The sequence below is a fragment of the Phoenix dactylifera genome, chromosome 11 (genome assembly GCF_051530095.1).
Source record: "Phoenix dactylifera cultivar Ajwa chromosome 11, Ajwa_hap1_PhDact_Kaust_v1.1, whole genome shotgun sequence".
Classification (NCBI taxonomy): domain Eukaryota; kingdom Viridiplantae; phylum Streptophyta; class Magnoliopsida; order Arecales; family Arecaceae; genus Phoenix; species Phoenix dactylifera.
This window is the reverse complement of record NC_143200.1, coordinates 1855406-1882614: the sequence shown is the minus strand read 5'-3', so window position 1 is coordinate 1882614 and position 27209 is coordinate 1855406. Positions and strand designations below refer to the sequence as shown.

At 37.4% G+C, this 27209-nt stretch overlaps 1 protein-coding gene and 1 long non-coding RNA gene across 2 annotated transcripts; one reads left to right on the top strand and one right to left on the bottom strand.

Moving 5' to 3' along the window:
• Nucleotides 1-1037: 1037 nt before the first annotated feature.
• LOC103711971 (uncharacterized) lies at nucleotides 1038-9319 on the top strand. The gene is made up of 3 exons (XR_604868.5): nucleotides 1038-1176; nucleotides 3786-3844; nucleotides 9179-9319. It is a non-coding gene; the product is annotated as an uncharacterized LOC103711971 (long non-coding RNA).
• Nucleotides 9320-9514: 195 nt separating this feature from the next.
• SMC3 (structural maintenance of chromosome 3) lies at nucleotides 9515-26738 on the bottom strand. The gene is made up of 28 exons (XM_008798319.5): nucleotides 26506-26738; nucleotides 26018-26107; nucleotides 25686-25787; nucleotides 25439-25615; nucleotides 24997-25127; nucleotides 22695-22773; nucleotides 22464-22621; nucleotides 22312-22387; nucleotides 21027-21155; nucleotides 20792-20936; nucleotides 20538-20668; nucleotides 20041-20193; nucleotides 19762-19951; nucleotides 18651-18784; nucleotides 15657-15815; nucleotides 14831-15136; nucleotides 14544-14720; nucleotides 14217-14300; nucleotides 13935-14144; nucleotides 13743-13832; nucleotides 13513-13634; nucleotides 13274-13429; nucleotides 13087-13194; nucleotides 12917-12977; nucleotides 12572-12706; nucleotides 10233-10320; nucleotides 10083-10155; nucleotides 9515-9921 (listed from the first exon to the last, which is right to left on the bottom strand). The coding sequence occupies exons 1-28, from the start codon at nucleotides 26653-26655 to the stop codon at nucleotides 9801-9803; spliced, it is 3735 nt and encodes a 1244-aa protein (XP_008796541.3). The 5' UTR covers nucleotides 26656-26738; the 3' UTR covers nucleotides 9515-9800.
• Between the last annotated feature and the right edge of the window lie 471 nt (nucleotides 26739-27209).

The following is a 27209-nucleotide window of genomic DNA, read 5'->3' as shown; positions in this document are numbered from 1 at the left end:
GATCAAGGAGGTAGTCTATTGACCTGCCATTGGCATCATGTTAACGGTAGCCAGTGACATTTTTTAGTATGTTTTGGATATAAAAGTTAACTAAAAACATTAGTTTTTATATATAAATTAATATATATATTAATTTATGATTTATAAATGTACAAATATATTAGAGATACGTTTTGTTTGAGATCTGAATCAGAATTGAAATCGAAATTAGAATTGAAATAAATTAAAATATAAATTGGAATGGCCGTATCTTTCAATATGTTTGATTTATAACTAAAATCAAAATGAGATTTGAATACTTGAAAAAGGTGAGAATTGAGTTTTGAAATATTGGAACATTTTTATTCTCTTTTGAATGAGAGTAAAACTTCTTCTAACTAAATAACTCTAATTGAATCACTTGTTCACGTTCCCATTTCACAATCCAACTTTTTTTCATCCAAATATACTTTAGATTTTTTTTTTTTTCGGTGAAGGCATGGAGTTAGCCTAATCAATAGTTGGAAATTGAATAAATGTGGCTTGAAAACCTTGGCACTAAGTAAAATATTGTACAAATCCAAAGGGCTTCCATTCCAAATGCCATTGAAAGGATGGCATATTAGAGAAGAAAACTTTAACCCTCAAGCCGACGTCTCCATGTAACGAGCCTTGTCCGGACCAGACTACGAGTTCACCCATCCCAACCCATCTCAGCCACTCGTTTTCTGGTCGATTCCTATCGAACGGATGCAAATAGAGATCCTGTTCCGAGCCACTAAGCCCGTGTGATCCATGGATCCCGCGCCCAGAGTCCTCATGTTATTAATGAGCTATTTCCGGCCTCCCCAAATTACCTTTTTCTATCATCTCCTCACCGTCGTCTCTCCTCGGCCGCTCCCCCGCCCACCCCCCGGCGCCGGCGCCCCGGCCCCGGGGGCACCCTCCTCTCTCTCTCTTCTCCTTCTTCTCTCTCTATCTCTGTGCCCCCATCTTGCCCTCTCCCTTCCTTTTGGGATCTCTTTTCTCGTTTAAACCCTATTGCCGATGTCTTCTTGAGGCCCCAATCTTGCTTCGCTGGGCTCGAGATCGCATCGTAGTGTTCGACTCAGAGGACGGTTTGATCTCCAGAAGCCGCAGATCTGTCTCGCTCCTCCGCGCGGCCCTTCCCGGATCGTCTGCTCCCTCTCGGCTTCGGTGAGTTTCCTATCGGTTCTTGAAGTTTTGGATGCAATTTATGGTTTGATTTCGTCGCGTCAAAAAGAGGCATATATTAACTTGGTTTATTAATCTAGAAGGAAAAGCCAGCCGTACGTGGTTTTCTTTTATCCTGTCGAGTGTCGTTTCAAATCTGGAAGGATTAGGGCTATAAAAGTAGAAAACAAGAACTGATTTTGGATTGTTCTTTCCAGATGTCCGCAAAAACCCTAGAAAACTATCGATTATCGTGAAAATTTTTCTTGTTTACCCTATCGAATATTGTTTTAGATCTGTTCGTGGCATCCCATGTTTACTATTAGTTCCTTCTTATTAGCATGGAATTTGCATGATCGGAATGCTGTTTTTCATGAACAGTTATAATGATTAATAAAATCGGTTATTTATTTGTTTTTTTTGTTTTTTTCCCACCGTTATCTGCAATCAAGATTTGATTATTCCCCATTTGATTTTGTTATTTGCATAAGAAGGACTGTTGGGGTTTTATCATATAGTAATAGAAGCATAATAGAAGTATCATGTAATGATTTGGTGCTGGATTTATAAATCTGTCTTGCCTTTAGTTTCCAGCGAAGGCCAAGTTTTACATAATGGAAATGTATTCAAATTCCTCAGTGCCATCGCCGTTGTATTCAAGTTCCTTCCCACCACTATTCCTAGGTTGAGATCTTGATTATACCACTAACCAGTGACAACAGCATAAATAAGCATGAGTGGCATGTTAATTAGAAGCTTGATGGGGTCAATTGAGGTAAGATTTGAGTGAAAATGCTACAAATTTAAATTGAGGTCCTATCGGGGAATGTCAAGGATATGGGGTTATTAATTTACAAGTATGTAAAGGGGGAGTCTCTATATGCGAATAACATATAAAAGAAGCATTTTTATGCAAAAGCCTCAAATAAAAAAAAAATGTTATTCTAAAAGCCATATTATTTGTAATGTAAAGAACTGCATGACAGGTTTAAGGTGTTTTGAGAACAAAAATTGGGGCAAACTGATTATACCTAAAATAATCCTAAAATTCAAAACCGTCTTTCCGAAGAGTATAGACTGGAGCATAGAATGCAACACAGACTGCATATTCAACCATTAGATTGGAACTTATAATATGTAATAATTGTGAGTTGTCCTTTAATTGTTTCAGTCATTGGCTTCAATTTATATTACTGACATGCTTCCAAGGATAGATCAGTACTTAAGGTTTCCCATGATATGCGATTGTACCATATCATTAGTTAAGTTGTTTCCTTCTTTTTAATTAGATTTGTCTACCTATTTTTGACTTTATCTCTTCAAGCGATGTTATTTGATTTGTTTAACATTTTCAATTTCAGTTGACTTGTCATCATTTTTGAGTCATGGGATGAAAGGTTTTGTAATAGCCTAAGATCTCACCCAAAAAAGCTAGCCGAAAGGTGTTATTTGAATTTTTTGGCCTTGCATTGTTACCTCAGATCTACCTAGTGCATACTGACGTAAGGACCTATGCAGGCGTTCATTAGTCCCATGTCTAATATGCATTGGGCAGATCTTAGTTACTTATACAGGACTAAAAAATCCATATAACACTTTTTGGCTAGCTTTTTTGGGTGAGGTCTTAGGTTGCTACTAATAACATCGAAGCAAACTTGACCCATGGCCCGTGCGGACTAGGGGATGCTGTTGCATGAGCCTAGTTGGGGCTAAAAACTAGCTGGTCATAGTATTTCTGATTGGATTTAGCTCTTAGCCTTGCGAGGACACTAAAGCTTACATGGGGAGATTAAGTAAGAGCCCATATTGGCATGTGTTTAGTCCCACATATTTTGTGCATTGGAGAGATCTTGGATATATATGCAAGGCCAAGAAAACTAAATAATACATTCTAGATAGCCTTTTTAAATGAGGTTCCGGGTTATTACAGGATCACTTTCTTCCCCTTTTTGCAAATTTGGGTTTTCTTTACTAGTTAAGTGATGCAAATGCCTAAAAAGTATGAAAAGGTTGAGTTTGCTTCTCTGAACATCAGAAACCAATAGTACCTGGAGTTTAGAATTTGTAGTGGGTGCAGTTCATTTTCAAATTGGACCCATAAATCTATCCTTAAACTAAATATTTGCTCAGCTTAAATATGCACTTTCTACGAAATCGTACCTAATAGGTAAAGTGTTTTTTTTCACCATATGATATCTGTAATGGTCAGAAATATCCATACAGTGTGTGGTCCCCAAGAGGGGTAAATTGAAGGAAGATAGAAGGGTAGTCGCATTTGGGTATCTGGATATAAAGGTCTCGTTGTCCCCAAAAAAAATCTTTGATGACTAAATTTTAAGCTGCAACTTATATTTTGCATGCTAATTGGTAGTACTTTATTTTGACAATGGTCTAACCTTTTCTTACTTTTGAGTATGTGCAACATATCATTGAATTAGTAACAGAGCTTTACTGTTTCTCATGGTGTGTATGGCATGTTTCCTTATTATTATTCTTTTTATAGTTTCTGGTCTTAGTTTTATGTGGAATTACAATTTCTGTTAAATCAATGGTTGTCCATCTTATATATTTTCTTATTATGTTTAATATTTGCTAAACTAAAATTTTTATAGGTCATTTTATCTGTCGCTCTTGGATAGGCCAGCGATGAGTTTGTAATTGTTTCCTTGAGGTATGAAGTTATATTCCAAGAACTTTTCTCTTGGATTTTTTCCTCATGGTTGGTGATGCTATTATTAGTGGTGTGCAACAATACCAGCCAAACCATAAAACCGTTCCGAACCGGTTATTTCGGTTCGGTTTGGATTTTTTTTTTTGGTAAATGCGGCAATTTATATAGCTCTAACTTGAGTACATCCTGCCAATTTGTTTTTTCCATATTCAATTCGATTTTAGTTTGGATTTTTGGAAGCAGAAAAATCAATTCTGTTTAGGTTTAAGTTAGAAAAAAACCAACTTAAACCGAACCGATGTGCATATATACTGTTACTTAAAACGGGCGAACCAACCCAATGCATTGATCACACCCAAACCCATAACCCTTAAACCAAACCCAAATGTAAACTCGTCTATATTACGCTTCGGTGAAAAAATCTGAAAGGATTCTCCCTTTAAAAGAAGAAGCTTTCAATTAAATAGCCGTTGTGGGACTAAAAGGAACCTATAAGTTATCCAAACACATATGAGTCATTCGATCAAATATAAACGGCCTCCATCCCCCAAGCCCTAATATATATTTGAAACGATGGATTCCCCTAAATCCTAGTCGTCCTCTTGCCTCCCTCCCCCCTCCAACTCTCCTTGCTGCATGGCCTCCTTCCCTTCGAAAATTGCTGCCTCTCTTGCGGCTCCCTGCGAGCCCCCAGCCATCCAACGTCAAGCCTCTCTTGCTTCTCCAGCACTCTCCTCATTGCTCGGCTTCCTTCCCTCAAGAAACTGCCGCCACTCTCATGGCTCCCCCCGAGCCCCCAACCATCCAAGGCTCCTAACCCAAACCAATGATCCCTCTTCTGACCCCCCTCTTTGATCCCCCTTGTCGGCCTTCTCTCATGGTTGCCGCCACCGTCACCTCATCTTTCCCCCTCTGGCATGGATTGGGCGCTTTCTGCTCCTTCACCAGGAGTTTTGAGGCCAATGTGAGGAGATAACTCTTATTCTCTCCCCAACTTCACCATTCATAGCAATGGCGAACCTCACAATGGAAATCATTTCCGGTTTGGTTACCCAACTTCTTCCTAATCCTCTCTTCCCCTAAAATTGTCTTCCAGGATGCAATGAAGAGGAAGTAATCTCTACCCAGATTGCTGGATTCGTGTGTGCGGATCAGGCGAGATGATATACTTCTATATGGTTCGTATTCACCGAGCATCCAATCTACCATCTCGTTCTTTTTTTTTTTTTAATTTTTATCCGAATTCAATCTCTAAAACGAAGGCCCTATGGAGGGATCGCTTTAGAATGATGCGATCTTATCCAAGTTTGCCTTCAAATAGGAAAAAAAAGTGATTATTGGATCGGCGAATTTTGAACTATGTTTAAAGTTTGATCTTTGATCTGTCTGTTATCAGATTTTGTTTTCACACTGAGAAATTGGGTAAAGACCACTCATCTCCCTCCTTACTCTCTTTCTCTCTTCATCGTCTTTTCCTCTTCTAACTCGATAAACCGAACTGAATCCAAACCAAAATTTTCGGTTCAGTTTGAACCGGTTTTCCTATTAGTTTGGTTTCAGTTTTAGTTTAAGGAAACCAATTTAAGTTGGTTTGGTTTCAAACATATATTTAAACTGACCAGACCTGAATCGTACACACCCTTAGCTATTATGCTGCCCTCTTTCTCCTGCTACCGATATGCTCTCGGCAACCAATGGGTTTAGACTGCAATCAAGAAGTAAATTATAAAAGGATGTGCTAAGGCTTGTTGAACTACTTCATAGTTTACATTCATGATTCAAGATTCAAGTCTGACAATTATTTGAATATGATATGGTGTGTCGGTTTCTAACTTTCTGTTATAAACTTGCATGGTACACATTTTAAATTGACATTATGCTGCTTATGCTAACATCTTTTGAGTGTCTTATATCTTTATCAAACAAAGCTGCAATAAAAAATGATGGGCATAACAAACTAAAGCTTTATAAATGTATTTTGGGCATATATGAGCTGAAACATTGTATATTTTGGGCAAAAATAAGCTGGAAGTTTGTTTGCGTATTTTGGGCCTGAAGCGAAAATTCACACCGAAAGAACATTGGCACTCTTTTTAATAGATGCTAGGATTATTATTTGATCGAGTCCACATCAGCAATTCATGATTCATATCCTGAAATCCAAGGGAAAACCCTTCAGTCATCTAACAGCAATTTAAGGAACTCCTGGATGCTGGTTTTACCCAGCCATCAAAAGCACCCTATGGAGCCCCCTTTTTTTCCTGGAAGAAGATTGATAGGGCCTCCATCAATGTATCAACTATCAGGCACTTAACAAGGTGACCATCAAAAACAAGTATCCCATCCCTCTAGCGGCAAGCCTCTTTGGTTGGCTTGGTGAGGCCCGATTCTTTATTAAGCTTGACTTGTAGTCGAGATACTATCAACTAAGGATCGCGGAAGGGGTCGAGGCCAAGATAACTTGTGTCATTATGTATAGCTCTTTTGTGATCCTGGTTATGCCATTCCATTTGGGTTGATGAATGCTCTAGCCACATTTTGCACCCTCATGAATAAGCTCTTCCAGCCCTACCTTACAAACAAGCAGCAGTTAAATTTTCGATGCACAAGGTTCATCTGTATGCATAAAACAGTGTAGAACAATTTAGCTTCAGCTAAGGGACACAGCATACAGCACCAAAACCTCCAACAATCGTATTTACACTTACCTTAAGTTAATGAAACCAGTACTAGAAAGTAGTAAGTGACAGAATGGGTACTTCATGTTGGGAAGAAGAATGACCAATATTCTTTGTTTTTTATGTTAGGAAGGAGGAGGAGGAGAAACAAGTTGAACATGTGCACATGCATGTGGCCATTGGACAAGAAAATCACAAGTTCGTCTAGGTTCTACTAGTTGATAAAATAATTAATACAAAACTACTTGCATCTATACTTCCAATATAGGACTAAAAACAATGAACTAGTTAGTAATATTACTGGCATGGGGGTTTTATAAATAATGTTCTGCCTAAGCATATCTTAAGCTGTATCAAAAGGAAAGAGCAGGTGGGGCCTTTTCCGTGCCAATGCTGGCATTTGTTTTGGTAGAAGATTATATCTGAAAAGTTTATTCTAACGGCAAATTACTTTGAATATTAGAAAATACATGCTATTCTCTGGTTAGCTTTGACTAAAGTTATCCATATCTCAACTCTAATTGAAGAGAATCTTTAGAGGAATGCTAAATTAACAAAGGGGTCTTGCGGAAAATTCTTAGTAAACAGTATCAGGGCCTCAGGAAATCATTGTGAGGGGTGACGTCCATGTTGTTAGGTGGCAGGTCCTTTGGGCAAAGCCTTCTTGCGGCCTCACTCTTTTAAAAGGGATGTATATAAGTGTTGTTGCTTGAGCAATTCTTCTCCGGGTTCCATATTGATCACGTTTCTCCCTCGACGTCATGCACGTCTGGTGGTAACTTGTGTGATCTAAAGAGGCACTTCGCGTTATGTTCCTGTCAATATTTTTATTCTCTGCTCCTTTTTGTACTTTCATTTGTTGTTTACGCGGGAAGGTCGTTTGCGGGTGAATAAACAGCCTTGGTATATCTTCCTTCCCCGCCTACCACCCTTCATCTTTGTTGGCTTAGTTGTGCTATTTCCACGGGCCCTTAGGCCAGGAGCTATTCTGAACATGACTTAGATCTTGATGGGTTGGCCGCCTCTCTCTCCTCCCCTTCTCATAATCATTCTATCGGGAATCAGGCTTGTGGAGAATCAAATCGTCAAGACCCGCTTTCAGAAATCCAGGTTATGCAATATATTCTACTATGGTTCAATTTTGAGTGGAGTGCCTTAACCGGTTTCATTTATTGCAACTGAGATATATTCATTGTCTAGGTGAATCTGGTTGGGCTTTGCCAAAGTCTTTCACTTGAAAAAAAATAAATAAAAAAACAATATTCTCTAAGGTATTCATTTAAAATAAGGATTTTTTTTTAATCTTTTCTTGGAGCAAGGTATACGGAAAGATGCGTATGTTTCAGCCTTGGTTTAGTGACTTTCAAACAAAATGAATTCTATGTTACCCTGTTACTCGCAAATTGGAACCATATTGTGCGTGTTGAAACAGCATATTCACGTCTCTACATCTTTCACTTTGATATTTCTCTTCAGTTATTCCTGCTTAATTACAGGCAGGCCATTTTAAGCAGTCTTGCATTTGGAATAAATGTGTTCCTCAATTATAATTAATTTTCAATGCATTAGCACCTCTCTGGTTCTTAATGGTTTTGATTTTGTCTCATATTTGGAATAAATGCATTCTTCAATGAGAATTAATTTCCAACGCATTAGCACCCCTCTGGTTCTAATGCATTAGCACCACTCTGGTTCTTAATGGTTTTGATTTTTAGTCTCGAACATTTGGAATAAATGCATTCCTCAATGATGATTAATTTCCAATGCATTAGCACCCCTCTGGTTCTTAGTGGTTTTGATTTTTAGTTCCTTGATGGTGGGTGATTCATTTGGCATTACTTGCTCGAAGATAGGAGGATTGAGGTTTAGAGTTCCTCCATTTGGCATGACTACTAAAAGACAGGCAGGCATATGTGGGATATTTTCAGTTTTTGGAAGTGAAAATTAACTTATTGTCTCCGTACCCGTGCCTTCCGCCAAACACTGATGCTCCTATATCTTGTATGGTAAAAATTGAGGCCCGACTTTATGGCAGTCGGAGGATCTCGCCTGGCGAATTTTTATAGCTTCCTATAATCATCGGTTTGTTTCACATTCATCAAGCTGGCAGCTGCAGTCCTTTGCATGCTATTGCTGTCTAGAGCATATGTATACACCTGGCATTTGCCTTGGTTCCGGTGTGGGCTCAAAAAGCCAAATGAGTTTTCTAATCAATTGGCTTTGCTTTGACAGAAAACAGAACTCTAATTTTATTGATGCGTATATGATTGGATATTAAAACATAGTTTTAGCTGTAGAAAAGTTTTCAACGAAATGGTAGCGCTCGAGTAGATTAACGGGTAACATCTCTGTACGAAGCTAAACTCGATTCACCATTTTCCTCATGACCAACCGAATTATTTAAAGGTCTGGAGTTGCATTGCTGCATTTGTGGTAGGTTGTGAAGAAAAGAGAGGGCACGGCGCGGAAGCCGTCTCTGCCGAATGGCTGGCCTGTCCAATATTCTTTGTGCTGAAACACAACCGTCCCTGAGACAGAAAAATGATCCTTTCACCTATACTCCTCGTATCCTGATAAATTTAAGATTTGTTTCTATGTCATTTAGTACAACCATTACGGGCTTTACCGGCTTGATAAGCTCTCATTCATGCAACAGAGATTTCTCCCTGCCACTTGTTACAAGGAGATTAGTGTGGCTTCCAGAAATTGATGCATCGTGAAGGCTGAATTGAGTTGACAAGCCAGCATGACATGGCCCAAAGGAACGTCGTTTCATCTGCACTAAACGGGCAACCTCGAAACATTTCCAGGGATAATGGACAGTGCCAACTCTTAACATCCAGGCGACTGGAGCAACAGATGGTGGTTCAGGTAGAGAGCAGAGCATCGCAGAGGGTTGCAGACAACTCATGATGAAAGAGTCTGCTTGACGACCCACCACATTATTTTTGAGCAAGGTCCTTTTTCTCCTGACCACCACTACAGGAATCCGGAGCGAGAAATACTAGACGATTCTCATTTACCTGTACGCCAGCAGAAAGCATTGGGGATTAAAAGAAAACATGTAGTTCTCCGCGTCCACCCTAATGTCCATATCAATCTTGTGATCTAAATATTTTGGAGGATACCCTTTTCTGCCCACAATAGAATAGACTTAGTAAATGCGTGGCTTGCATGATAAAGCCCCATATTTTACAACTTGATTTCACAAAAGGATCAAAACATCGCTGTACGATTGTTATGCATTAGGCAAGCGTCGTCTCCTGTCTGAGGCGAACTTAAGCAGCCTTTCCACAATCCACAAAGCTCCCAGGGTTGATGGTTATACTCTTAGTGCAATTGTCAGTCTTATAAATGCCTACGAGTCGGTCAGCTAGTTCAAACATGTTATTTCTTAGACTGCATGCAAAACAAAAGAATTGGTACGCACAGTTGCATGTTAGCAAGGGACAAAATCTGTAACAAGAATATAAATCAACTATTGACAATAACAATAAAGATTAAACCAATGCATGAACATAAATCACCCAGGAAAAAAAAAAAAAAACAAACGAGCTTACCTAATGATAATAAATTGGGCATCGCTTGTTCGCTCCTTGACATAATGACCAACGATCGAAACATTTTTGAAATCTACGAGGCAGTGCTAAAAGCCAGCTCAAAAGAATAATGACAAGAAGCAAATAGAAGAATGAATTGAAAGCACATACCCAGTGCAGCATCTATCTCATCCATAACATACAGTGGAGTGGGCTTGTAATGATGGAGAGCAAATACAAGAGCTAACGAACTAAGCGTCTGCAAGTATCAGTTTTGGTCAAACAATGATAAATGGCTTTTCTATCTGGACTCTAGGCTATACCAGTATTTAGATAAAACAGAATGTACTGGCAATTAAGATTTTAGGAATATCTTAGCATTTAAAAGCCAATTTTTATTCCAACCCCCAAAATTCAGGAACTTTAATTAAAGGTGAGAAGTAAATTTTTATTCTTACGAAATTTGAATTTGTGTAATTTCATTTGACTCAGAAGGAGGGTGTTTCTTATTAGTATGTCAGATCTGACTTAAATGGATATAAAAAGAAATACATGAAGTTTAGACCTAACTTTGGATAGGCTTTTGATAGAGCGGATGTAAGTATAAGACAAGGATTTTGCGATCTTTCTTTGGTATTAAACTACAAGTAACTTTCTCCATGCGTTTGAATTTAATATTTGATTGGTGTTTTCAAGTCTTGTCACTTTCAACCTTATGCATTCATTTGAATTTCTAAACTATATTATTGTAAGCCCAGGCCAAATAGCACATTCTATGTTAAGCCAATACCGGCACCTTGCAGAGGACGACATGATACTAAGGGCTATGCAACAGATTTCCAAAAACCAGTTTTATCGGTCAAAGGGCATGGATGTTAAATGTGTCAAATGAATAAACTCCATTTATTTTGCTTGTTTATTTATTCTATTATTTGAAATTGAGGGGGGAGAGAGAAGGATTAATTTGGCAAAGCATTACTGATATAAAAGGAATACTCTATATGCTACTCTCTTTGTGAGCTGATTGCAATGAAGTTGTACAAAAATATTCAAGTGATCTTAAATTCTTAGATTAAATGTCACTTCCTCTGGATTGCAATCACATCCATGGAATAGTTCTTACCCACCCATCTAATAAGAAATCAAGAGAGTCACCCTCATCAGCCACTTAACATTATGAACAAAAATGTAAACAATTTGTAACTCAATGACTTGTCCTGCTTGATCCATGCTTTCTTTTAGTGTGTCCGCTGAGAAGAAAGATTTATTAAAATAGGCTCTTACTTCTTTACTCTTCAATTTTTTCCTACCATCATAACCTTAATCTGAGCATCAAGGTCTCATATATTGGCATCAAGATCTGTTACCCCATGAAATAATTTTGACACATTGGTTTATTTCTTATATATTTTGGGTGAAGCAGTTTGGAACTAGAAAAGAATTTTTAAAATAATAAGAAAAAAGAGAAATATTCATGATGAATGTCCAAGTAAAAAAAAGGTAAAATGTTATTTCAAACTTCTTGTAATGGTGTCTCTATTATAACTATAAAGTGTACTTTTTGTTGATAGATCAATACATTCAACAAGTAAAAAGTGTTGATTTGCATATGTCATTAAATAGAAAAGAAAAGAAAGTATTCGCCAATATAAACAACAGTTTCAACCCAACAGAATAATATTGATAAATTACAATTTTGGCATCTGTCTAAATTTCATAGGTTGATTCAAGATTCTTCAAGCTAAACAATTTATTTCAAACTAAATTTCATGTCATCCCAAGTGATTTTTCATAATTTTGCCATCTATTGATATCGCTGCTAGTATTCCTTTGATATTATCATCCACATTATTCCTCCTCTTTACAAGCATATACACAGGTCCTTCTCACTTCCCACCAATCAGATTCATGCAATTGAACTGGTCCTATGGCCTCACATAATGTTCTTTTGGGTCTCAACAGAGCAGAATTTTTACTTGCACACAATGTTTGATCCAGTTGGAGACATCCTCCACTATCTTCTTCTAATTCAAGGTAGTCAAAGAAAGTTTTGTTTGGCAAAACTCTTGTTCCTCAATTTTTTTACCTCTGCCGCTATAACCATTTAGGTGCAACTGCCTGTATACTCAATTTTGTTACAACTATTATACTCAAAAAATTTCATTGATATCACCTTTTTAAGCTATTTTCATCCTAATCTAGAAATCTCATCTACCAATGCTTCAATAATTGCAAATAACAAATTCTAAATGCCTTAAGTAGAGGTAAGGAAAAAAATTAAAACAGAGTGAAGGTCTATCCTGACTTTGACATTGTAATCAAGGCTTCAAGCAAAAGCATACGTATGATACAGCCAAATGTTATGCTCTACTTTTCAAATCTTATGCTAGTAAAAATGAGGTAAGTTACCAAGATTATGAAATGGCAGGTAAAAGGGCGGAACTTACCCAAGCAGGCCATAGTAAGCAATAAGAGTATTGTAGTATGATATGTCTGATGCTAGAACATACCTTCTCACCACCAGATAAATTAGCAATATTCTTCCAGCTTTTCTTGGGGGGCCTAACACTGAAAACAACACCTTCTGAGAAAGGATCCAAGGAATCAACAAGTTCCAGTTCCGCATCACCTCCAAGAGTGATCATCTGCAGTCCAAATTAAAAATTTTCCATATATATGGTTTATAAATACTACTCTCATATTATGAGAAAAAAAAATGAATATACATCTTGATAAACCATCTCAAGAAAAACCAATGTTACAAACAGTTCATACAAATGACAATGAAAACAAGGGAAAGATAAAATTTCCAGCCACGCACCCCAAAATTTAACTTAAGAAGTTATTTGCCATACCTGATACATTTCCTTCAACTTTAGGGATATTATATTGAATCCCAACATGAATTCGTCTAACCTGAAATGTCATTCAACCAGGCAGCAATCTGATTAATATTTTCAGGAGCACATTAACTGGTCAGTGCACATATGGATTCACTTGAAATAGAAAGTGAGGAAGCACTTGCCGTTTCTTTCTCAATCCATCATATTGCCTTTTCAGATCATCACGCTCCTGTGTTGCGGCATTCAGCTCTTCAACACGTTCATTATACAAGAGAGCCTTCTTCCGGTATCTGGTCAATCCAGAATACTTTTTTAAGCATTTTGAGCAACAATGTTATGAAAGAAGTCCAACTAATGAAATATTCATACTCTGAAACTGAATCCAGGTTCGGATTCATGTCTTTCAGCTGAGCTTCTAGTAATGCCACTATTTCCATTGCTCTTTTCATATCACAGGCATCGTTTAGTGACTCATCACTTATAGTTGCTTGAAGCTTTTCTGGGTCAATTGCATCTTTTTGAATTCTGCCACCACATATACTCATTCAAAAAGCTAAAATGAACAATTGACTTGAGAGTTTCAGGAATGCAAAGCAATCGCAACTTACTGGTCCATGTGTTTCACAAGATCCCTCTGAATATCATCAAGCTTTTTATTAAAGCCCTTCACCTTCATTTCCCAGTCCTTCATAAGCTTCTTCATATCTTGCAATTTGTAATCAACATCAACCTGTAATATTGGTAAATGTTACTGTGGGTAAATGGCGGCGAAAAAAGGTAAGACGTTTGTTATAACAACAGCAGCAGAAAAGGATTGGATAGGTTCATCCAACAAAACCTCAGCAGCTCGTAGCTCATCCATAGATTTCTTTAGTTTGTTGTATTCTGCCTTTGTTTCATCCAGTACATCCTTATGCTGGTCAAGGAGCTGCAGAAAGCATAAGATTAGCACAGTGCATTTGAGATGAAGCCATGCATTTAACAATTACTTTAGTCACTAACACCAGGTTAACAAAAGCTAGCTTAATACCTCTTGAGTTTTTTTATAGTTTTCTTGAACCAAAAATGCCTTCTGCTCTATCTCTTTAAAAACAGTCATCATTTTCTCCTTCTCCTCAATAAATTTTTCTTTTTCCTTCTTTGACTCTTCAATTCCTTTAGTCAATTTTTTTACCATCTTCTCTCCAGTAGCGATCTTAACTCTGTGGCGGTTGATTTCAGTACTGGTTTTATCGATATCCTGAAAGGAAGATTGCAGATATCAACAAGATATTTTCTGGCACCAAGACAATCCACTAAAACATATACTCACAGACTGGATCTTCATGACTTTTAACTTTTGATTTTTCAGCATTTCACCGCCAGCATTTTCAATTTTCTTCTGAAGTTCAGTGGCCTAGAATTACATAAAGAAGCAAACAAGTTATCAAAAGTTGCACAATCCCACCGGTACCAATAACTGTGTAACCATTACTATATGTCTGAAATTATCCAGAAAGCAGATAAATTACAAAGCTTGTGGAAGGAACATGCTTTTAGGACATATATGCTCTACCAAGACAGGAGTTATTCTCCATGTATCTGCAACTTGAAACTAGTAAGAATTCTTCAAAACCAACTCTTATATTTGACCACTTACTCTCTCTTTAAGATTACTAGAGCATTTAACAAGTCTCTCTAGTTCTGCTTGCTCAGCAGATATAATTCTATCCAGCTCCTTCAATCTGTTCACCTCATCTTTTTTCGGTTCTGTTGCAGACTTCAGTGAATCAAGCTGTTTTTCGATGTAGCTGTGTTGAACATTCAGACTGTCTATCTGCATGAGAGAGAATTAACACATCATGGCATCAAGTGCACAGTCATGAGGCACATGGAAACACAATATAGAAATTATCTGCTGCAAACAGAAGCACAACAAATACTTGCCTCCTTCTGACTCTTAGCTAATTCCATTTCTAAATGGGCTTCAGCTTTCTCAGAGGCCTGATAACGCCTTGTAGCTTCACCAATTCTTTGACGCAAGTCATTGAGTTGGTCAACAAGTTGTGCGAGCTCCTTGTCAGCATTTGCAACAGCTTCTCCTGAAACACTTTCCCTGATTGATGTACCCATCTTACCACCTCGGGGCTTGCCCCCACCACCACTCATTGTACCAGACTTCTCAAAAAGTGCACCTTCCAGTGTCACCACACGTCGAAATTCTCTCTCTCCACCATACGCAATTCTAGTAGCCTAACACAAGAAGGAAAAGGACTTCAATCAAAGATGAACAATTTTTTTTCAATCATTACTATCAGGAGATGATTTTTTGCATCATAGGCTGAGTCTCCAAGAAGGAAAAGGTAATAGCCGATGAAGTCTTGCAAGACCAACCATGAAACCCGTACAGACAAGTAGCAACAATGAGTCCATAAAAATTCCTAAAATAAAGCACCGGAAAAATCTAATCTCTCCTTTAATAAATGTCAGCTCAAGCTGCTCAACAGCGGCTAATATTTACTCGCACAGGACCTTCTGTGAACAGATAGTTTTCTTAGTGACAGCTCAGAATAAATTACACACTGCTGAAAAATTTTAGGCACAAGTATATGAATCATTCCTAGCAGCCAAAATAAAAGCATAACATTTGGTTAGCCAGGTGGTGACAGCATATCATCTCAGAAACACAAAGCAAGAAGATTGTCCCACCATGTATACCAATTTTCATGGAAACCAGAACTGTGGAAGTCATGAAAAGAGTAAAGAACCTTACTTGATCAAGGTCTTTTGCTACAACAGTGTTTCCCAATGCAGCAAAAAAGGCTAGCTTCAGCCTCTCATCCTTTACTGTAACCAGATCAAAAAGGCGAGGAACTCCCTCGGGGGTTTTGACTTTCTCCTTCAACTTGCGTAGATGATCTACCTGTTTTTCCTGCATTAGAATATAAACAATTTATACTTCAAGCATGACAGCTCAGCAACAACATAGGCAAGATGCCATAACTTGCGTAGTGTTTCCCAAAACAAGGCTGTATTTAACATTTAGGTGAAAAATTCAGTGAACTAAGATTTCTGTTGTTGCTGGACGGCAAGGATAAAGGAGACAAGTTGAAGGAGTTATGGCAAATAAATGTGCAAATAAGAGTTTAGATTTGATAAACATAAGGATTTTTTTAAGTCGATAATATAGTATAATCTAGATCTGACGTCAAGAGATTCAAAATAGCTTCTTTGCAGAAAGAGCGTACAACAAAGAAAAAATCATGATCTATATGAGTAGGAATTATGTTAGTCAAGGTTGTCAAAAGTAAAAGGAGCCCTTAATGTTGTATGCTCTTTCTAAAGGCGCTCATCTAAAGAAGCAAGGCACCAATTTAAAGAAAATTCAAGAAAATCATTAAAAATAAATACCATTTGTATCTAAAAACAACACTACCATCATAACGTTAATTGTTCAAATTTTAACATCCCAAATCATAATCATCTAGAAGATTAGACATCATTTTCCACATATTTCAAAACATCAATGAAAAAACCACTTCACCTGACATGTTTTTACAAAAGGCAGCAAAAGTTAACAATTGGACATCCTAAACTATCTATGAAGTTCAAACAACATCAAATTCCCACTTTTTAGAACGTATTTCTACACAAAACATAACAACAAAAGTAAATATCTACCATCCTAGAGTAGCTTCAACATTCAAGCCTTCAAGCATTGTCATATTAATCACAACTAGAAGTCTCGTCGCTTCCATCTCCACTAGATCTATAATCATCATTATACTTGTCTATCTCTTGTCAGAATTAGCCTCCTCCATTAACCCTCATTTGATATCAAGTTCGCTGGACAAAATAACTTTAACACCACTCTCAGGAAAAAAAGGCATAAAAGAGAGTTAGGGTGGGTAATGGATCAGGTCTGGTATGGTTCAGGTTAGGTTGACATATAGGCACCAGGGGAAACTAGTCAACCCAATCTGACCAGTTTATTAATCAGGTCAAAAATCCAAACAAAACCCCACCTTTTTATTAAGCAAGTAACTTGACTCGACATGCACAATAAACAGGTCTAATTAAGTCAGCTCTATGATAACATGTTAAAAGGGTCTTAAATGGGTTGGGCTGTAACCATGTCAATTGACCTAATTATTAACAGGTCAAAACAAGTTAGACAAGTTAAATAGTTCAGACTCCGGACCTAAAATCAACCCATTTAGTAAATGGTCTAAGACAAGTCGACCCATTTACAACTAAAATATATTTATGTCAAACCCAAACATTCTTATCTCAAGTCCGTTGTCAATCGAGTTGGCATATGAAGTCACAAAATTGCCTCCCTTAAGAATAGGCTTGCAACCTAATGCTTCTCACCTTGGCCTAGGTGCTTAACTAAACAATGCATTGCTAAATCCACCATGCTTAAGGATTTTTGAGGTGCTCCAGAGCTGCCTCGCCTCACTCAAGTGCCTTAGACAACACCAATGTCAGTGTTTATGGGAAGGGGAAAAAAGATAGATTTCCAGATCTTTACAATGGATATGGTACAGACAAATCAATCATAAAAGGCTTTAAAGTTGGTCATTGATGGAGAGATCAATGCAACTAAACCCAAAATTCATCCTTGGGTCTCAATGCAACTAAGCCCAAAATTCACCCTTGGGATCTTGAAATGTTGTTCACCTTCAATATGGAATCCACGTAATAAAAGCACTTTGCTGAAATTAATTATGATTATTAGCACTGGAGAGTGTGAGAGAGCAAGCAAACAAGGAGGGAGGGAGGAGGATTGACTATATTTAATTCTTTATGTACCTAGTCACCTATAAAACCCCTCATCACTTTTCCTATTATGATGACAAAAACATAAAGCAATCTCTCAAGCACTTATGCCACCCCGCTTAATAAATACAATATTCAGTGAATAATTGGAAGTAGGGGGCACCTAAAGATTAAAAGAATAATCAAGAAATATGCAAAATCAAACCTTTAGTGACCTTCAGTGACAATTTGATGCTCATAGACAATTTAAGAGGGAAAAGGCAAAAATACGTAAAGCAACCTAACAACACGGTGAAGTTAAAGCATAGTATCTTCTCTAGAAAAGACAAAGTAGATCACTCTCCTTCTATTCCTGTGGAGAAAAAAGAAAATACATAACTAAGTATTCCAAATAAATCAATAGCTCATAAGATCACATCCATCCATCAGATATTCCTCTTGCTACTTCATCATTTTTTTTATTAACATTTTTTAGTTATGTATTTTTTTTAGTTTAGTTGTGTTGTATCTTCTTATCCTTTTCTCCTGTATTCTGTTTTACATTCTGTTTTTACTTTTTCTTGGGTTATTTCTTAATTTATTTTGTTTGTATTCATTATTATATATACTTATCTTTCAGTAGACATGCCTTTGTCATTGCCCTTTTGCTAGTAAACATGAAAAAGAATACTACTACTACTCTTTGAAGGTCAGAGAAAGGTGATCAGAGATAAAAAGATTCTGAACCATTGTTTAACTCTAATGTATGGTAATTGTATGCCCAACCAATACTAGAAAAATACTTTAAACTTCCAGCATTTATATTGACCTACACAGTTCGCGCAAGCACATGGTGGTCGGCAAGATAAAATACAAGGTATATAAATTTTTTTATCATAGGCAAACTATTTATGTAGCTATCTAACCTATGCAACATGGCGGAGAGTTGCAGAAAGGACATGCAGAAAAATTTTAGGAAGTAAAACGTAAACCAGCTAGCAAGTACCAGGATCATGAAAGTTGCGATGCCCAGATTTTTCCTTCGAAGCAACTCCACACATGCTTGTGCTGCAAGTGTTGTCTCGACCACAATGAAATCAAGTCCAGGACATGCTGTTGATATGGCAACATTATATTTTCCTGCAGCAAGTCGAATTTACTAATATAAGTATCCACAAACCAGAGCATACCCTCCCCTCGCAGTTTGGGGTAATGGAGCAGGGTTGTTAAAAAACAAAGAGATTGAATGATAGAGATAATGATGGAGAAATAAATAACACATAGATATGGAATTTTAAGTGTCCAGCAGAAAGGGATACAAATTCCACATATCGACATGAAAGAATGATTCCAGGTCTTTCCTTTCGCACAGTCTTACAAGTGAATGATGACCAGAAAGGTGTCAAACCCCCCACACGCCCAGGGTAATGGATAAGATTTCTGTTTAAATTCTTTTCAGTCTACCAGAGCATGAAAGTTACTGGAATACACTGGCATGCATTATCTTTAAGCAAAGCTCAACCTATTATTTGCCCCCCAACCTATGACTTTGAAGCATCAGTAGCAGTTATGCCATCAAATATTGGTCCAAGTAAAACAATTCCAAAGATATTCTTTCACAGCATAATTCAGTCTGAGACATGTGACTACTTTTGATCATGAAAGCTTGCATCTACAACTTGCACTCTGCTATTATGTTAGGCATATCACTAATTCTAGGCCCCAAAAACATCATCTTGCCAACAAATTATAAATCAGACCTAGCAGCATCTCATAACACTATGGTGTAATTAACTAAATTAAAGAAACAGTGAGCACATTTCTGAATAGCATATTTTCTTATAAAAATAGAAAATACAGTTTCAGCATGCATATGCACTAAGCATTTGCAAATAAGGCTACGAAATTATGATAATGCCTTAATATGCAACGTGATAAAAACCTGAAATACAAGAAATTTACCACTCTTCTACCAAAAATAGCATCTGAACAAATGTACAGTACAAACCAAGAAACCAATACTTACAATAAGCTTTGAGCCATCAAGATAAGATTTTATATATATAAAAATTTGAAGGCAATCTTAAGTAAATCAAATATATGTGAACAAAACTCACCATCAATTGCACCAAGATGCCCTAATCGACCATAAATTCCTTCTATTTCCTTTGACTCTTTAGCATGCAATATTGCTTTTAGAACAGACCCCTGACTCCTTTCTGATTCCAGAATAGACATAAATTCTGTAACTTTCTGCCTGGCTGCTTGTTCAAGAGGAATAAGTAATTCTTGCTTCTTTATGCATTCCTGTGGAGCGTCCCATTTTTATAAATTATACTATAAAATAACTACACAGCAGGGGAAAGGTAGGATGGAGTTATGATACAAATGGATACCTGTTCCAGTTTACGAGCCTCCGATGCTTCAAGCCTGTTTTTCTCTATCATAGTTTGGACCTCAGCATTATGTGTCTTCTTTTGTTTGATTTTGCCCACTATATCGTCCATTTGTCGCTGAGCATCCTCAAATGCTGCCTGAGCAGCATCATGCTGAAGAAAGATGGAAATGATCAAACCAGCTCAAAGACAGTATCACAAGTGTACAAGTTCTAACTAGAGAGTTTCGCAGACTGCATGATACATGACTAAGCCATGCAGATAAGTAGAAGGAAAAGAAAGATTAAGAAAAGAGTCCTGCCATGTGAAACAAAAAATAAATATATACCATAAAAATTCCCAAGATTTTACTTAGTATGTATAACAAGATAGAAAGTGTCAAAATGCTTAAAAAAAATCAGATTAGTCAATATGATTACAATAACTGTATGCTCCTAGTCTTGGTTTTTATATAAATTCAATGTATACTCCATTAGTCAAAATAAAGGTACACCCACCTTTTGTTTCAAAAGCTTACTTTCAGCACAAGCAACATCAAGTTTTCCTTTGTGCCCAATCAGTTGGTTCTCCCAAGGTTCCAACTCCGCGCGAACCTCCATGAGCTCAGAGCGATGCCTCTCAGTTTCATCTGTCTCTCGAGAAAAGAAAATAAAGCAAAGAATACTCAATAGAACAGTAGTAACCAAGGAATTGATCAAAAAGATGGCTAAGATCAATAAAGAGATGATAGATGTTTTGAGAAAAGGTTCACCTTTAGATCTTTCTTTTATTTCTTCCAAGATTTTTTCTTCATCCAGCAGGAGGCGTTGCAGCTTTGGAATCTCTTGCTCAAGTTTTGGAATAAGATTTGAAGATTCCTCATTCTCCTTTAGAAGCTCATCAATTTTAGATGTGTCCTGTGATTCGAAGATTCCTCATTCTCCTTTAGAAGTGACTCAGGTGCATATCATTTCTTAGCTGGAATATATATGAAATATTTGAAATACCTTTTCAAGTTTGTTCTCTGTTTTTTTGATTTTTTGCTTTAGGTGCTTTAAATCTTCTCGATATTTCACATCTTGTCTCTCAAACTCCTTGAATTGTTCTTTGCAAGTCCTCATGTCAGTATCAAGCTCCTGAACATTTCATCAGCATAAGTACCAAGAAGAAAATGCAGTTAGTACCACATGCATATGGCAACATTAAGAACACATCATCAAAATGCATATTAAGGGATAACATAGATGATGTTTAAAGTGGAAAGATTTAAAAAGTAGCAACGCAAATTCTTTCAGGGGTTTGGAGTAATGACAGCGTACGAAAACTTGTGTTTAAAAATTAGGAAGCCAGGAAAAATTTGCATCAAGGTTTGCATTAAGGGGAGGAAAGAAAAAAGTTATCCCAGTGTACAGCAAATACTTGGACTAGATAAAACAATTGGTTAGTTTTAAAAGCTCATCTATACACATAGCCAAGCATGATAGATCACTAGGGGAAAAAACAATTACGCCAGTGCACATGAAAATCCCGTGGAAAATGAGATTTAGACTGGACAAATTTGATTGATTTGAAAAGCTGGTTATTTGCATAAGATTATTGTGCATCTGATAATAAATTAGATAGTGTCCCCAACCGTAATGGTATGTATAACACAGAAATTCGTTGCACATTTGTCGATGCTAATTAGTATTATCAACTTGCTCTATTGCACATTAGTTTCTATATTGCTGTCATACTAATTAAATATCATTGTTATTAACAATGCTATCGATGTGCATCCTCTGCCATGTCTACATGACTGAGTGGGAAAAGAAAAAAAGAAAAGAGAAACCTCTGCATATAACTAACTAATATCAAGTGACTCACTCATCTCTCACACTCATATAGGTTTTCTGGGGAAAATAAAAAGAAATACTCGTACTTTTCAAATGTGCAAACAGTGGCCATCATTTTGCATGACCTTATTTAAGCTAGAAGTTAAACATTGTAATAACCAAATGAAATCTTGCTGACAAGAGCATCCGAATGTAGACTAATTCCTGTTTAAAAAAGATTGCTGACCAAATTATCACTTTCTGAAATTATTAATGTGACATTACCTGCCACTGTAAGACATGCATTTTCATACTTAAAATATACAATAATAAAAATAATATATGGACAGAATTCAAGTTAGGTTGACAATAAGTATCATGGGACAAAGGAAAACTACTTGCTTGTCATGATTAGCCCTGAGCTCTGTGTCTAGTGAGGCTAATGGAGAGCATCAAATGTCTTCACAAGCAAATATACCTCTTGTCTTTTCATATATCTGTTGTACACAACCTCTAGTTCCTTCAAGGCTGTAGAATTTTGTTGAATCTTCTCCCTGGGATATGAAGCAACATTTTTAGCTAGCACATTTTCTATATTTGCAAAGTATCAAGAAGCAGTGACATGACGACCTTTCATTTGTGAGATTTTCTTGCAAGCTGGATACATTCTCTCGCAATGGAGCAATACGGGAGGTAGCATCATCATAGGCCAATTTAGTCGCCTTCTCTTGCCATTTCAGAAGGGTTAGTTCCTTCAGCATATAGGCTTCTGCTTCATTCTTGACACTCTACAGAACAGCATGTACATAAAATTAGTTCCTTTATTACGAACAGTGCAAGAAGACAAAGCATGTATTTCACCTCCAAGCTGTCCCTTTCTTTCTCAGCTAACTTCACCAACTGCACTGCTGCAGTACGTTTTTCATTGAGGACCTCAAGCCTACAAAGACCAAAATTTTGTATAGCAATGATGTGAAGAATCTTTGTAAGGATAAAAGCTATCAGCTCCGCAAATGACATGACTAGAATGATGTTTTCACATAACTGTGGTAAAATTTCATAAATAAAGTAAAAAATATGCAATAAGCAAACACTTTTACAGGAGAAAAAAAGGAAAGGATATATGGATAAAAGTGGAGGTGTAAGACAAAGATATACCATGATCCTAAGCCAGTACGAAGCCAAAACACAGAAACAGCCGGATCTAAGAAGTTCAGCTATCTGAACAACTCGAGCATATCTGCCGAAGAAGTATCGAGAAATGCTCTCGCAAATCCTTTTCTTTGACCTGGCATCTCCCTGAATCATATGGATTTTCTTTCCTTCCCTACCAGATGCCAAAATTGCATCTGGGATTGTCTTCCAAAACATACTCCACTTTTTGCAAATTGAGGAGTCAGAGATGTGCAAGAAGAATTATAAAAAAAAAAATTCTAAGTTCCGAGGGGCACCCATATTATGGAGGCCCTTTTCTGTTGTTAACACAAAAACAGGTATGAGATCTGAACTCAGATCTGATTTACAGAAGATAATTGCTTCACAAGCAGTGGAAATGAGGAGAAATTGGAAAAGAATAGAGAAGATTAAGAGTGGAGAAGGGAGAGGACTAGCGAGAGGATTAGAGGAAGAAGGTAGAAAGGTCTCCAGCCTGTTTATTTCTCCAAGTACAACATAGAAACTTCAATGACCCCCTAAAGCTAAAAGTAAATATTGAAAAAACACTGAAAATAACTCCTGACGCATCAACGCGCCTCCAAGAAAGGTTAAAGGAAAGGATGTAACCTATAAATTTTTAAAATGATCATTGGTGTACCCCGTAAAAATAGGAGCTCAACACTCTCACAACAAGTGGTTCACATTCATACAAATTTTTTGCACCCTGAAATGTCTCACTAACAAGCTCAATAACATAATGAGCATCATCTGTTGATGCCCACCAAACAACCACACATGGTAATATGCCATATGACATGTACGACTTATACTAACTAAATGCACGTTCCACCTCCTATAGGTATATCTTTCCAACACTTGAGACATTGCATGAAACGAAACTGGTTGGTTCTCAATTCTCAAATATGCTTGTTGCAGGTCTTATTATTAGCTCAGCTGGTTTCATGATTTCTCTCTGGCTTGTAAAATTGATTCCTTTAAAGAAAGGGTATTTCTATGCATCATCTATGTTCTTATAGATTAGAATTATAAAATTATAACACTTTCTCTTCTCCAATTATCGAGCATATTCACTGTTTCAGAATCTCACTAGTAATTTGATCAACCAGCCCAGCCTAAATAATAGCATAATCCTCCACACAACTGCCAGAATACCATATGTCCTAAGGCCTTGCCCCCTCTACATTATTTCAACAATTCCACTAGTTCAGCTATAATAACCTCCAAATGTTTATGTCAGTCTACTTGGTTCTTCTATGTATGTTTCACTCGAAAAAATTAATCATATTCTGATCTAATAATTTACAATATTATCTATTCCAATCATCCATGTCTGAACTGTGAAGCAAGAGCAATGTCGCCTCACTCCAGACTTTATATGATTTATACCCCTATTCTTCCAGTACCTCAATAACGTGGTTTATAGATGTATGTGTGTCCCTCCCTTGCGACTAGTCTACTGTATATATCACCATGAGTTGTCAATTTAAGCATACTTCTTGATTATTTGACTTCTCATGAGGAGACATGGTATCATCCAATGCAGTATATTATGTTGATATGTTCATTCCTCGATCTTTTGCAGTGAATGCAAAGAATATTCTAAAATCTAAATGAATTTATGTGGACATTGGAAATCACCGAATGCAAGAAAATGGAATATATAACACCTTGTCCATACGACATGCTATCATGCAGCAGCTTTGCTCTACAAGTTTTTTTTTTGAAATATATATATATTAGCACATGACTAGCATTCCCATAATTGTTAGTTTTAAAATAAGTTATGTGCAGAGCAATGCTAGCATGACTATACACTACTCCTCTTTGCCAATCAAGCAATTTAAGAATCCACTAAAGTAGTTATACCTTAGCATTAAATTTCTAGCTTGCATGCATATGTAAACCAAGAATATATCAAAAAGTTGAAGAATGAAGAGATGTGCAGTGCCAGATTTTTTCAAGGAAAGAAATTAAAATATCAACTTACTGTTTATAGGCTTCTTCAATCTTGTCTATATATTGATTTGTTCCAATGATATCCTCAAGATATTCTAAGAAGCCTTCATCATGGGGCCCTTGAGCCTTTGGTTTCATTAGTGAGATCTGCTCAACTTCACCCTGAGTAGCAATCATGCAAATGTCATTTGGTTAGGGGAAGAAAGAAAAAGTTACTTTCCTTTAGTAGAATCCAATTGCACCAACAGGGAATAAGATCATAAACCAATTTCTTTTTGGGCTTGATTTTGTACAATATAACCAGCATCCTTTACCCCAACTACTAGGGATTTTAAGTATGAGCCATTATTTTCCAATCATTTCTTTTAAAGCCTAAGCCTTCGCCAAATAAGATATTTTTGAGAACAACTCTTGCAAATTATGGGCCCAAGTACTCAAAATAATAATAATAATGATGGTAATAGATCACAGACCTGGAGGATCAAAAACCGATTGTTGTCCAAATCCACTCCTTTTGCTTTCAGCTTCTTGGTGACCTCAGTGAAATTACTTCCACGATCATTTATGTAGTACTTAGAAGAATTGTCCCGGAATGCAACTCTAGTAATGATAAAGTCGCTGCCCTCAACAGCCTTGTAGGTTTCATCATCCTGAATGATCAGAGCACCCAAAAATGAGAGTCTGGTATGATAATTAATCTCCAAACAGCAAAAGGCATACCAGATCAATAATTTCTTGAAAGTGAACAGAAACCCCAGCGCTTTCCAGGTTTTGGTGGTTGCTGGAATGATGTATCAGCTCGGATACTTTGTTCAGGCGCATCTTCAATCAAAACAACCAGCATTAGTATCGTTGAAAAAAATCATAAGTAACTGGTGACGAATTATATTGATCACCATTCAGTTTTTATCATTAATAGCTTTTCCTCTTTGATTGGTAAGTCGTGATAGACCTAGAAAACCTCAAGATTTCAAGACCAAAAAAGTACAGGCGAAGCATGATAGGATCTCTTCGCATTTGATGGGTCAGTTTATACCGGAATGGAAATTTACCTGCTTTGCCCGCTTCCCAAACACAAAGAGCATTGCATCGATGACATTGCTTTTTCCGCTCCCGTTAGGCCCTACAACCGCCGAAAAGCTCTGCCAAAATAGGATGTTGATTTAGAGGAGTAACAAGAAAATCAAAAATTCCCCCAAAAAAATCGATTCTAGGGTTTGCAGATGACGCCACTTCAATCCCCTCTATATAGACAAATACCCAAAAAATTATGAAATTAGTTCGACAGAAAGTCACGAAAATTAGGGAAAATGGCGCTGGCGAACAACGCCTAAACGGCATTCCGGGGCCTTTTGTTTGCAGATTCTGCTGGGTGTATTCGTACCCGTGTAGTATGATATGCCCGTTCTTAGCAAAAAAAAAAAAAAAAAAAAAAAAAAAAAAACAACAACAACGCCTAAACGGCATCTGATCCTTAACAATCTCAAGAAAGAATAATTTATAGTAAAATAAGGAGTAGGTCAGGGGAGACTGGAAAGACCTTGTGGAAGGGGCCAATCCGCTGCTCGCCGGCGTAGGATTTGAAGTTCCGCAGCACCATTTTCTTGATGAAGAGCCGCGGCTTCCTCGACGACGGCGCCGGCGACCCAATTCTTGGATCCATGCCTGGATCTCTCGACTCCGTCTCCATGGCGGCTTCCGTGAGCTCTATGGTAGGAGGGTTCTTGGGGTTTAGAGGGGGAAAACGAAAAGAAGGGTTTCGAATTTTTTGGGCGGTTTGGGAGGGAATGTACGCGGAACTGTCCATTTCTAGCGGGTTCCATAGCGGGTCGTCTCTTGGATGCGGGTGGCTACCGAAACCAAAAACCCGTTAACCCGGATTGGGTCCCTCTAAATGTTGGTGGATCACGTCCATAATTAGATCCAGGCCTTGCCACCTGGATTGATGGATGCAATTTTTTTTTTTTTTTGTTAGAGCGGGTATATTCATACCTGACGAGTATGAATGCACCCAATAAAGTCAGAAAATAAAATTCCCCAAAGTGCTCAGGGTACCTCACCGTCTCCAGCCCACAAGATACCTTCAAAGTGACTGGCCACGTAAGCAGCCAGCCAGCCACCCAATTTGTAGCCCTATTGGCTTCTCGAAAGACATGCTTGGCCTAGAAAGCCCTCGTCCCTCGCCATAGCCCAAATGTCATGACATGCTGCTATTCAGCCCATTTTTACTACAGTGATAACGTC